The sequence below is a fragment of the Myiozetetes cayanensis genome, unplaced genomic scaffold (assembly GCF_022539395.1).
Source record: "Myiozetetes cayanensis isolate MyiCay16 unplaced genomic scaffold, myiCay2020 scf6-25, whole genome shotgun sequence".
NCBI lineage: Eukaryota > Metazoa > Chordata > Aves > Passeriformes > Tyrannidae > Myiozetetes > Myiozetetes cayanensis.
Genome location: NW_026087853.1, coordinates 13,687,125 through 13,700,981, shown reverse-complemented (window position 1 = coordinate 13,700,981; position 13,857 = coordinate 13,687,125). Strand labels below are relative to the sequence as shown.

Sequence of the window (13,857 nt, the reverse complement as noted above, 5' to 3'; positions counted from 1 at the left end):
TGGCCTATTAAAGGAAGTTGTAATTTAGACATGCAAGTTGAATACTCTGAATTAGAGCATACCTCTCCAGTTTCCCACAAGCATCTCATGTCGTGTGTATGTCATAGAGTACATTTGTTGGCCACCTAATGGTACAGATGTCACTTACTAAAGCAGCTGAAGAGGAGCCAGTTAAGACCTGCCTCTCTTGGGTTTAGCTGAGTGCTGAGGGTTCCTGTAAATACCAACATATGACACTGAGATTAGCTCAGTTGTTTTCAGCATGCTGCTGATAACACCAAGGTCGTGGCTTTGATCCCTGTATGAGCCATTCAATTATGAGTTGGACTCGACTTTCCTTGTGGGTCCTTTCCAACTTAGAATATTCTGTTATTCTGTGCAATTGGAAATAGTACCTGTATGATGTTAAGCCCAAGTTCCTATGTAAATATTTCTTTCCTCTTTCTGTGTGCCTCAGTTTCCAGCTGCAAAAAAGAACATGAATGATTCCATTGTGTCTCTTGTCCATTTAGACTGAAATGGTTGTGACCTACTGTGTGTCTTTACAGTGCTTTATATAAAAAGCCCTGATTAGGACTGTGAGCACAAGACACTTCTGTGACACAAAGACATAACATTACTTTTACAGCCAGTGCAGGGCCACGGGAAGCATGCATCACTGACGGTGACAGGAAGATTTTGCCTTTGGACTTCTCTTTTTGAGTAGAGAATTCCATAGGAATGGAGAGATCATTGCCTAGATCACTAGCTAACAAATGAAAGAGTTACCAGCTACTATATGAAGGTTACTGATTTTCTCATGATTGTTAGGTTTGTTGTAGAAAACCTGATAAAGGAAAACTTTCCTCTCTATGCCACTAGTCAATCACAGGCATGAAAGTGCTGGTCCAGAGTAATCAGCCTGGCTCCAACACTGTTCAAAGTCTGGCAGCTCTCTGAATTTTTTTTTTTATAATTTTTATATTTGTATTTAAAAAAAATTAAATTTATTTTATTTTTTATTATATTTTTTAATTAACTTGTCAGTATTTGAAATCATGGCTATCCTTGAGAAATCAGGTAATAGTCCTGGAAGTACAAACCTGCTCAACAATAGCCCGATCATGTGAAATATGCATGAAATTTTTTTAATTACAATCACAAAAAGCTGTTCAGAAAATTCAAAGAGATAATTTTCTCTATTTTGACAGTCATCTGCACTCCAAGCAGTCTTGTCAGTTCTAACATTAATTGCTGTTCTTTTATCAGGAAATTCTGTGCTTGATAAAGTGATAAAGCATCTATTTAAAATCATTGCCCTGGAAACGATGGATATTCTGGTTTTTTCCTAATTTGCTGTGAAAGGCAACTGCAGTATAACTTTTAAAAGTGAAATATGGAATGATCTCTTGGTCTGCTTCTGTTCCACAAGCTCGGTTACACCAGGACTGCTTTGCAGAAATTCTGTAGAGTTTTGCACTTGAGCCAAAAATAGAATTTAAATGGACTTTGAAAGGATATAACTGAAAAGGATATAATGAGGAAAAACTCAAAATACTTTAATAAAATAATTTCAGTGTGCAGATTTCCCCTGAAGTATTTATTGTGTTTACTGTTATTCAAGGCCCGTATTTGTTTTGTGAGGGATTCTACTGAATTTTAAAGTCTCTGATAGAAACTGAGTAGAGCAATTTTAGGAGAAGGTATTCAACCATTCAGAGCTTTCTGAAAGTTTATCCCTTATCTCTGCTTCTTCATCACAGTTAATAATGTAAAATGCTGGGTTTAATTTCACAGCTTAGCTGGGCACTGTTTGGAATTTTAGAACGGAACTAACTGATATTATGTTAATGTCCTTTTTAATGATGTTGAATGTAGTTGCAGATGAAAATAATAATTCAGAGAAGGTTTTACTTTGTTGCTCTTGCTTTAAGGCCCTGCAGAGGAAAGAAATTAAATATATACTTAAGGCAACATTTTAAAAGCTTTCCTGGATAGTTGTGTCAGCAGTTTCACAGTCCTTGTTCAAGCATGGCCTTAAAACTCTGTCTTCATACTGTGAACAATGATTTTATTTTCAGTGGTGGAAATATATTTCTTGGACTCAACTGTCCAAGTGAATGTATTATGCTCATTCAATTTGAAGTTTTTTATGAATGGAGAAAAAAATAAGAAATTGTGTAAAAAAGTCAGGAATCGTGTATAATCTGTTTCTTCTTCAATATGAGCATAGAAAATACATAGAACCTTTCAGGTTGGAAATTGCCTTTAGCATGGTAATTTAGCCAAGTCCACCCTTAAGTCACGTTCCTAAACACCAAACCTACATGAACAGAAAGTGTTAAATTTTAAATCCACTTTATGTTTTGATTTTGAGCATTATCCAGTGAGAAATATCTCATAAAGCAATCCTTTTAAAGAAGTAAATGGTTGGATGAGGAAATATTGAATGCTTGTTGCTTGATAACTTCGTGTAGGAAAAATGGCAGTTAAGTTACAAAAGGGTCTCGTCTTCAAAGGTGTGCTGTCTTCACACGCCAGCAGAATGTGCAGGTGTTCTGCCTGAGTGGTGGGTATGTAGGAGTCATGTTCAGATTGTGCCACCCACGGAGGGTGCACACAGTGGTGGTACATAGTGTCAGTGAATTTGTTTTCTTGCAGTAAGCACAGACAGAGAGCAGTAATCCTTGCTTTTTCCAGGAGGAGACTGTGTTTCCTTCCTTGGTACATTGTATGTGAGTGAGATTCAAGTTATACATTTGTTGACTCAGTATGGGAATTTTGGGGTAGTATCTGACCCTTCACAGATACCCGGTGTTTTGATGAGCTTTCATGATATTTGGAGATAAAAAGGCACTGACAGTTGACACAGTGAATCCAAGCCACTTCTGACTGATGGCATTGGGGCCAGAATTGTACCCTGTGTAGTTGTGTGAAAAGTGCATATTGACTTAAGAAAGATCCTTAGAGCAAGGAGTCATTGTCCTTTCAGGATTTATATAGTGCTGGCTTGTAAGATCAGGATATAAGAGTAGTTTTAAGTGTTGTCTGAGCTCCTGAAATCCTTTTGCATTTCTGACTTGCAGCTCAGTTCAGACAAATGAAAAGAGGCTCTTTGGGAGCTCTGACAATGAACCAGCTAATGAAGAGGCAGCTGGAACACCAGTCTAGTGCTCCTCACAATATCAGCACTTGGGATACTGGTGAGCTGCATTTATTGTTCTTTATTTTTATTTTCTAAACCAAGTACTGTGTAACAATCCACTAAAAAAAAAAGAGGAATATTTCTGTTCTACCATCACATATAAGTAATCAAGATCAAGTCCAAAGTGAATCTTTGTAGTGAATACAAGATTCTCATCTGGTATGAGTTGGAATAGCTACATGTTTGGGAGGTAGACCCCCTGGTACAGTGGTGTACCTACAGTTTTGCATATTACCTGGATCATTCCCTGGCCTCATTGAAAGAAATGGAAGTATCACTGTTGATTTCATTAGGTATAGGATTTCATCCCTGATGCATGGAATTATTTATTTGCATGTGTGTTTACAATGGTGTTGGTACACCACAGAGTTGTGCCTTATACCAGCCAGTTTTGTTTCTCTTTAGAGATGTTTCTGCCAGCTCATGCTGAACACATGAAGTTTCTGTTCACTCACTGTTTTTTCTCCCCTTAAGATGAATGCAAAGCAATGAAAACTGAATTAAACACAACATTTACTCATTACTTGTTTTATTTGTTTTTATCTTCTGTAAAACATTTTCACTTATGAGCAAATTCATAGCAGATGTCACTAGACAATGAATTCATTCTGGTTTATCATAAATGCTAGATATTTCAATGCCCATCTTGATGTTAGTGACATTACACAATCGTGCTTCTCAGGAATTTATTAGCAGATCCAGATGCATCCAGAGACAGGAATGCTTAAAACGTTATATGGAACTTAGCGTGCTGAATGAATTGTCTCACCACCAGCTCTGGATGACTGAGTTGAAATTTTTCCCCAATTTAGATTTCAGCATGAAGTTCCATCAAACTAAATTTTGTAGCTGAAGAGTGGCTAAAGGTGTGGTACATAGTTCAGGATTATCCTTTCTATTCCAGTCTGCTGAACAGCATGCTCAGCAGGAAATCCTTAAATCATAAAGGTCAGAATTTGTCAATGATAACAATGGTGGGTTTGTCCTATCTGCAGGTAAGTTTATTTATTGAAGAGACTTAACTGGATCAGCTGGTCTCTCAGACAGGGTTTCAAAGATTAAAAAGTTACTACTTTTTTCTGAAAGACGTAGTTAGTCTGTATTCAAGAGAAACGAGTCAAAACTCAGAACCACTTAGGAACTCTGTCTTGTTAATCCTTTTGCAAGTTTAGTAGCTTTCTTCACAACATCTGTGACTTTTCTCTCCAACATTCATGTCAGCTAAAGGCCTTCAAGCATGGAGAGGCAAAAAAAAATGTTCTTTTCTGGAAAGCTTTTCACCTCTCAGTCTCTAGTTCAGCCACTAGCTTCAAAGTAAAATTCTTATTTGGACGGTGGGGGTTTTTATCAGGACAAATGCTCAGTGTGACTATTTGTAATTTCAGTGTCACAGCACAGTTTTAAGAAATGAGAATATGAGTTGGTATATTTATATATACCAACTAGGGAGTGGTCTCATCCCACATAAGTATATGGTGTGTGTTTGGCCCATGCACGCTTTAGTAATTTATTTATTTATTACATGGATATATAACATGTGTCTCTTTCATGTCCTGTTTCAAACCACTCTTTTCTTAAGCTTGCTGTCTGTAGAATAAAATCATTCTGTGCCTGGCTTCTAAACACTGTCTCTTTCTCTTTTTGTGGTTCATATATTTCATATCTTGTTAAATCTTATGGCTAGCACTTCCTTTCCTATTTTAATGACATTTTTCTAAAATGCTTTCTTTGTTTTTTGGTTACCTGTGCCCTTTTTCCTTTATGGACTTCCTTTGTCTTCCTCTCTATGCTTAAAAAATTACCTCTTTTGGTTGTTTTTTTTCAGTAGCAGTTGTGTTTGTCTCTCTCTTGTTTTAACTGTTCAAGACTTTTGGTGCTGGTGACTGGTGACAGATGCCAGAATCAGTTCCGGAGACTGAAATTCTTTCTTTATTCACAGAGCAGATACAGCATGGAAAGAGGCTGTGCAATGTCCCTGTTTGCCTAAACCCCGACTTGGAGGGACCACCACTAAGAATCAGAGGTTAGTTCAGTGTTCATTTGACCTCTCTCTCTGGTAAGACTGCCAGGAAAGTTATACAGCTAATATGAAATGGTGCTGAATTTTATGTTCCATTCAGCTGTTTTAAAGCCGTCAACTGTCCTGTAGATTGCAGGTTATTGGGAAATCATTACACAAAATATTTAATTTAAGACAGGAACCACTGATAAGGAAGTACTGGCTTTCCTCTGTTATTTGTTTTGGCTGTCAACCTGGAAATAAAAGACTCTGTGTGCAGAGTGCGGTTGAATTTCATTTCTTTACAAACTTCCTCTCAGCTGAAGTACATCCAGACTTTCTTGCAGCCCTTTGCCTAAATCATGGGTTTTTTCCTACTCTTCAGTGAAGAAGAGAAGACATTTTCACTTGGAGTGGTTAAAAGTCCTATTCCAGCATTGTAACGTGTTATGAGTGCTTTTAGCATTTGTGTGCTGCAATGGGGACTTAAATATAGAGAACACAACACTGAATCTTCCAAAGTCATGGCAGAGGGATCTTTTTGCATTTGTGAGGGGAAGGAAAAACTTGTCTAGAAATACCTGAAGATCTATTCCTATTCCTTGCATTCTGGATGTTGTCCTACGTGGCTGGAGTACTCTGGACTTCCCGAAGTGTCTGCTCATATCCAATAAAATCTTAGGGGACACTATGAAGTCCTGAACTTGCTATGTAGAAGAAATGTTTCCTTCCATGCTTAGTAAAATGTTTGTTGAAAACCTGTCCTATTCTTGTGAAACAAACCCTCATCACCCCACATATTTGGACTTCAGAAATGGCATGAGCTTTTTAGATTATTTTGCCTGAGAGCTGATGTTAAATTTGCTTTTCCTGCCATAACAGGGTTATCTAATAATAAATTCCATCTGAACCTTCCTTCTGTTTCCATACTTAAATATTATCAGAACAGGCTAATGTTAACATTAAATCTGAATCTACAGATTGAAGCATCCAGAAAGTCAATAATGGATTATTTAATCTGTGGTTGAATTGGCATCAAAAGAACTTTGATACTCTTTTAAAAGTTGGTTCACAAAACGAGCTTTTCCTAAATTGGTCTTTATAGTGAGACACTCTTGAGGGACAGCTTATATAAATAATGATGAGGTTTACCAGCTGAGCTACCTGGATATGTTATTGGAACTGATCTGTATGGGAACAGGAGTTAATGCTGTTTCCTTTATGTCAGCTACATGTGGCAACAAAGAGATATTTTTCTTGAAGAGCAAAATACCTTGTTTTGTCTTAGTGACCTGGAGAATGAAACTACTTACATATAGATATTCATCATGAGGCATTGCAGATGAATGATGTAGCTCATACATCACAATAACTTTAATCCAAGTTTCTGATGGCTTGTGAAGGAGTGTGATTATTCTTGAGTGTTTCTGAGCAATCACACTAGCTGGAGAGTTGCCTTTTCTGTATTATTTGTTTTTGTTTGGGTCTGGATTTTTTTTTTTAATTACTGTTGCCTCCTTAATGAAAACAAAGGGACCAAGGGAGGAAAGTCACCTTACTGGAGAGAAGTTAGACAGCAAGACTACCAATATTGCTGTAATTCTGGAAAGCAGTACTCTCAGAAGCCAGGAGTTTGGATCTTTCATTATACATAACTTTTCCTACTAAAACAAGCATCTATTAGAAATTAGGTGCATATAAAGTGCCAAAGGTGAAGGTAACCCCATATGTTGGCGTGATCACAATGGCTGTGCCCCCAGCTGAAAAACTCAACTTTGAAGAATAAAGATATTTGTGAAGACTTTTCAATAGAAAGCATTTCTAATGATCAGCCCTCCAATGTTCTCAATATTTCTCAACTCCTTATGAATTATTTCTTCTATCTGTCCTTTTCTGGTTTCTCTCCTGTGGTTCTGTTAGGGATGGTATGAATAGATTGATGACCTGGTTTTGAGACAGATGAACTTATTTTCCTCTTCATGTCACTGAGAACTGTGGAAAGTTAATTCTTCACGAGTAGGGGGAGAAGAATGCAAATCTTCTGATGTCCAGTCTCATAGCAACTGTAGAACCATCCTCCCTACTAGATACAATTGTATCCACTTTCCTGGAATTTTTGTTATTTGTTATCTTTTTTCACCAAGGATTTATTTATTTACTTTTAATTGATAGTTCTAGGTAATTGGAATAATCTGGCAGAAGCAAGGAATGTGCTATGTATCATTTTGTGGACACAGTTTATTTCTTATTTCTAGGCATAGTACAACCATTATGATCTTCAAGCACTTTGGATTTCTGTTTAGTGATTTTCTTTCTTTTTTTTTTTTTTTTTTTTTTTTAATTTTTCCCCTAATTGCCATAAGGTGCCACAAAATCTAGCTTGCTGTCAGCACCCAGTATAGTCAGTATGTTTGTACCTGCACCAGAAGAATTTGCTGATGACCAGCCCATTATGATGACTGACAAGTAAGTTTTTTTTTTCTGCTCCTTTCAAAGAACTAGTTGAACTTCAAATATGTCAAGTAAAGTATAGATATACTTTATGGAAACATTCTATTATTTATCTCTATGCCAAGTTTTTTCCTTAATTGTTTTTACCCTGAGGTAAACACTTCCTAAACACTGCCAGCAAGACGAAGTTTTAATTCAGTAGGACCTGGATGATTTGCACAGGTGAAGTGATGACTCAGGCTAGTGTGTGTGCACAGAGGGCAAGGGAAGCACTTTCCATCCTATTTTAAATCAAGGGTTCTTTGTGATCCATCAGAAACCACTTTTGTCTTAGGGAAAAAAAAGAAGTTCTGTATAAAAATTCCTTCGGGTTTCTGTTGAAATTGGTACAGGTAATCGTGTAATCAATGTAGCATTTTTAGAGCTGATACTCACTGATCCTCAAAGCTTTTCAAACCCTAACTGGTTGCTTCAAATGCCTCTAAAGGAAGTGTTAAACAGAAATGTGTTCATTTAATGGAGAAGTAGAGCAGCCATCAGGGAGCCATGCAGTACTTGGGAAGAGAAACCACAGGTTCTTGCGTGCTCAGTCCAAACATGCAAGGATAATCACTGGAGAAAGACAGGGCCATTGTGCAGGCCGTGGCAAGGAGTGGACCTTACTGTGTGACAAAGCGAAGCATCCCAAAAGTTAGTCTGGTCTGTGGCACTTCCCTTGGCCATTTCACCAAAGCTTAAGCATCACTTATTAACATACAGACCGACTCAGCTTGACTTTCATGGCTTTGTTGGCATATTTTCTTTCTGTTCAGTAAGAAAGGCAAGAAAATTGCCTGTTCAGTTCCATTAAGTTAAAATCTCACAATCTGTTGGAGTCATTAGCAACTGATTGATCAAATTAAGCAAGCCTTCCTACTGGGCTGAGATATGCCAGTTTCCCACATTGGTTTGCCTTTCTGCTAGGTTGTGAAAGCCTGTCTCATCTCTCCTAAATCTGACATCCCCTTTATAATTAGACATTATAGAGCCCTTTCAGAATTTCATCAGTTGTCTTTGAGGATTTCAGGAAGGATAAGTGACTCAGAAGCAAATCTGCCCTGGGAAAAGAGACTTGTCTGAAATCTAAGGTTCTGTGCCCCTGAAAGGTCCTTTCATTTATTTCTTAATAGCTGTAACTGCTGTGGGAACCAATCATATTGTTTCCTAATTGTGTAATTTGTTATTCATAATTCATGACTGACAGGGAGGGCAATGTGAAATTGTTCCATCTCTTTAAGATCATCTGTGAGTGTCATTGTTTGTGTCTATGCTGCTAAACAGAAGAGTGCCAGGGATTTGACCCCTCTCCTGAGTCCAAGTGACACGGATTGGCCTGTGCTCCACATTGCTGAGGGCTAGTCTTCACTGCTGCAGATTTCTCTTGGATAGTGCAAACTGTAGCAGACCAATACTGTGAGAGAGTTGGAATACAATTACCACTGAAGGACTCAAAACAAGGCCAGCCCTGTGGCCCTCTTTCATTGGTCACTAAAGAAACAGCCACTGCAGCCAGTGAGAAGCTTAATTAATGTTTAAAAGCTAAGGACTGTTATTAATTATAGAAAGATAACAATTGTGTTATCTTTCTAAATAAATTTGGAATAGAATGTAATAAGTAATAGTATTTTAAAAGACATAATTATACACAGATGCATGCATAATAATACTTTGTTTTAAATTTGTTAACATCAGTTTTCAAAACTGTTCTTTGCAGGTGCCATGACTGTGGGGCTATTCTTGAAGAATATGATGAAGAAACACTAGGCCTGGCCATAGTTGTGCTCTCAACCTTCATTCACCTTAGTCCAGACTTGGCTGCTCCTCTGCTGTTGGACATCATGCAGTCTGTAGGAAGGTAAATTCAGGACTTTCCTCTCTCCAATAAGATTGAAAGAATTTTGTGCCTGGAAGTTGGTTTACATAAACTTCACTCTAAAAAGGTATATCTTTTAGAACTCTTAAGTGAATAACATCTGTTTCTGTCTGTGTCTTCGTTACTCATCATTTTATAAATTTTTTATGTAACTTCTTCCACTGTTAGTTCAATTTTGGGCAGCTCCTTTGACGTTCTCCCTTTATACTCTCCAAAGGGAGATTCCAGCTCAGGAATCTCCTCAGTTTGTCCTACTGTAAGCAGTGATGTAAAGAACAAATTCACATTTTCTGCAGTATCCTTATTTATTTACTACCCTGTTTATTACCTGAACAGTATTTGATGCAGCAACTGGCATGCTTCTTGATCTTGTTTTCTGTGAAGAAAAATTTACTGTTAGTTTTTATTCCTCCTGCTAGTTGCTCCTTGAACTGTTATTTTGGCCTGCCTTCCTGTGGTTTTTATATCCTATTTGTGTTCATTTGAGATGTGACTTCATCTTTATGAAAGAAGCCTTCTTTTTTCTAATAATCTCCTTCACTTTACTTTCTTCTGCTCTCTTGAAATCTTTTTTAACAAGTACAGTACCTTTGCCCTGTGCTTCCACTGTAATATTCTTAAACAGCTTCTGTGCTTCTTACAAAATATGAATTCTCTTGGCTCCCGCTTTTTCCTGCTTTGACAGAATTTTTCACTTTTATGTGATTCCTGCTTTAGAAGTTATGCAGAAGTGTGATCAGCTTTTCTGAACTTTGCTCCTGGAGGACTCCTGGGTAGGGTCATTCATTAGCATACCTGAGGTTGCCTCTGATGAGGTCCTAAAACACATTACCTGTGGTTGCTGCCTTGGCCACTTCCACAGCTTTTTGCCTCAGAGGTGGGGTGGGTGTGTTGGGGGTGTTATGGAATAAATTTCTGAGCAGCACTAGACATATAGAAACGATGCTCTCCTCCTCCATGTTCTTTTTAGTGGCTGAAGTTCAATTTGCTTGACTGTGGCTTCTGCAGGGGCATGGCTCTTCACAGCCCTGCCTCTCCATTACCTTCCCAATTCTGTTTAAACACAGCAGCTATTCAAGTCCTCTATTTCCATTAATTGCAAGGCTGCAGTTCCCTGCCATCACTGCTAATTAACTCCAGTGGAGGCAAAGTTTCTAATCTAGACAGATGCTGATTCTGTGTGACTCTTGTAAATACAGCAGTACTACAGCCACAGAGAGTAAATAATCTGGAAGATGAATTATCAAGGGATGCAGGCTAAGTGGGCTACTTTTTTCTGTGTTTTGAGGGGGAAATGCTGCATCTTTGGAGTGGGACAGCTGATTGTTTTAGAGCAGCAGATGACAGTACGACATGGGGCATTCCCAGTAACGTCCTGTCTTGTTGCTACTGGCTGTAGTTTGGGATAAATTCTAAGTCCAATAAGAGGCTCCCCACAAAGACATAATTTTGAATATATGCTAAATAAGTAGCATATAAAGGCAGAGAGCCATTCTGGTGCCTCATGTATGTAACCTAAGTCTTTCTTTCATCTAGCAATGCCATATCATTACCTCCAGATACCCATTTAGCAGCAGAAAGGAGAATGAGTTAGACTTTTTGCATTTTTTTTCTTACAAAAAGAACTATTGCTTTCATGCATAGAAGAGGAAACATGCAGTTGGGTAATCCAAGGTCTTTCAGAACATCTAAACAACAACACAGAAAGATTTTCAAAAGTTATTTGGGAACAAGCGGATGCAGAGAGGCATCTATTGTGATTTTTATAAAACAAAAAATTTTGTGCCTTAGAATTAGAGATTGACATGTTCCTAAGATTCTGACATGAATTTGAGTTTATGCTCTGGTTCCTGAATCAAGATTTTTGATTTGGTGATTCTTATTTCATAGATTTCCAGGAGATTTAGCTTTCTAAACAGTAAAACTGGGTTTGAAAGTTACATTTAGACTCTTGAGGTAATGAAAAGCTTTGAAAAGCTTAACTTCCATTCCTGACGTGTACAGATTTAAACACATCCATTTATGGTCTACTGTCCATTTACTCTTCTGCTTTGTGATCTGCAAAGTGGAGGTAATGATGGGAGTTCATGGCCTTTGTGCAACTAAAATATTTAGAGTAATGGTAAATACATACAAACTGTACATTTCACAAAGTTTCCCGTGTTCCCAGGTGTTCAATGTAGTGTATGATTCATGAAGTTTTTCCAAAGTTAGAAACCAAATACTTTGTTTATCATAAAACCCATGCTTGCATTATCAAATTCAAAAGGAGAGAAAAACATTGGACTTTGCACAGCAGAATTAATATGTTGTATTTTAGTGTGGATTCCTCTTAACAGTAGCGGAGTCAGGAACTCTAATGAGGTTTTCTGATTTATGCTGTAACAACTGAAGAGAATTTAATCTTCAATCCCCTGCACCATCCAGTTTGAGATTATTGCACTGTTGACAGTATGCTGTGTCCCCAGCTTGCCATGCATAATTAATGAAGATCACCATCCATTTTGGTTTACGCTGTTGCATTCAAAAGAGCTGCTTTAGGGTCCTTTTTGGATTTTGCTGTGGTATTTAGAGAGGAAATTGTCTTCAGAACAGAGGGTGAGCAACAGCCTAAAAGGATCATAAATCAAAAATAAACATTGAAGGCCAGATCATCAGCAAATATAAAATAGTGTAGCTCTCTGAACTTTCCACTTAGGTATATTGTCTTATACCATGTGAAATACTAGTGTGCAACAGATTAAAGTAAAAATTGCATGGTATTTTGTATGTAAGAGATGTTTCCTGTGTACATGTTTATAACTGCTTTTTAGTGGCTTTTATTATTAAGCATGTGTTGCTTTGACATTGTAAGCCCTGATTCTGTTCATTTACATGTCCTGCATATTAAAGTGCATTTTACTTTAAGGTTGTGTTCTGTATTTTCATCACTGAATGCCCATATTTGGCTTTAAAGTCTATATTTAGGTACTAAAATAAATGACCTGATTTTTGGGAACGCAGTCTTTCTCATCTGACTTTGTCAGAGCTCGTAGATATTTAGTATTTCTGAAATTAGGCCAGTTATTTAGGTGCCAAAATCGGGAACTAGGAGCCTCACTTCAGACTGCCAAGCAGAGAATTTTTGCTTAGTCTGTGTTGCTGTGTTAATCAGAAACAATTCAGTCAGTAGGCAGCTTCTGGCAAACTTTCTTTCACTCTAAAAAAAATTGGTTATTATCCATGATGTGCTGTAAGGCAATAGCTTCATTATCTTTGTGTTAGTAGAGGGAGTCAAGCAGATTTGTCTTTAGAGCTGTAAAGTATTAGTGAGACTGCAAGAGTGAATAGAGTTTATATGTCATGCAAACATGATTTTTCTGAATTTAAGTGCTCTACAGAAGATCCTTCTGGTGACATTTTAAATGTTCTCTAAAATTGTTGATCATTATTTATTTAAAGTAATACTTTATTGGCTTACTTAAAAACGAAAACCAAAAAAGCGCATATGAACTTCAATTACTTTTTTATTTTTATTCCAGGTTGGCATCAAGCACCAGTTTTTCTAATCAAGCAGAAAGGTATGGTACCAAACGATACCTTGACAAAAATGAAAAAATGAATCTAAAACGTTGTATTCCCTAACCCTGAAATCAACTAAATTTAACTTTTAAAAAATGTTATTTAAGGTTTGTGAGTAAGAGGCAAAAACTGCTCTTTTCCACTTGTTTCAAATAACATGTGTGTTCTGAAGATGAACAGGAACCCTTATTCATATTTATTAAACATGAAAAAACTCAGATTCAAATGTAATTTAAAGAGGCTGCCTGGTTTTCACAATTTCAATGCAGCTTTTTCTAACTTGCCCAGTGTTCAGTATTTGTCTTGATGAATTATCTCCATACATCCTCTGAAGGAAGATTCAGTCAAGTGAATTGTCCTTGGCCATGGATAATCCCTGATAGTGTTGTCTTATGATGTAAAAAAGATGCTGAATAGGATAAATTCATTTTGAGAAGCTCTAAAGCACGTTAAGATACGCAGTTTATGAGTAAATAGGTAATACTTTAGCTTTTTAAATGAAACCAGTCATTTATGAGTTATTAGGAAGTACTTAATCTGTTGAAGAAAATTGCAAGAGGCAAATAAATATTATTATGCTTATGTTTACTTGTTCATATGTATATTGGTAAAGCAGAGAACTTTACCCTGTGTCACTGAAATACAAAAAGTGAGGGCAGGATTGTATTTCAAACTCAGATAACTCACAAATAAAACTGGAGAATCAGGAAAAATACAAATACAAATATTTATTGAGACAAATGCTTTAGG

At 37.1% G+C, this 13,857-nt stretch overlaps 1 protein-coding gene across 11 annotated transcripts in view; it reads left to right on the top strand.

Moving 5' to 3' along the window:
- Positions 1–13,857, top strand: part of UNC79 (unc-79 homolog, NALCN channel complex subunit) — a 108,465-nt gene that overhangs the window by 63,611 nt on the left and 30,997 nt on the right. For 9 of the 11 annotated variants that reach the window (XM_050335074.1, XM_050335070.1, XM_050335069.1 and 6 more), the window contains 5 exons: positions 3,066–3,182; positions 5,124–5,207; positions 7,547–7,649; positions 9,388–9,528; positions 13,068–13,106. In XM_050335074.1, coding sequence (XP_050191031.1) covers positions 3,066–3,182; positions 5,124–5,207; positions 7,547–7,649; positions 9,388–9,528; positions 13,068–13,106 — 484 coding nt within the window. The remainder of the gene's footprint in view (positions 1–3,065; positions 3,183–5,123; positions 5,208–7,546; positions 7,650–9,387; positions 9,529–13,067; positions 13,107–13,857) is intronic. The other 2 variants (XM_050335077.1, XM_050335068.1) reach the window with 1 other exon arrangement.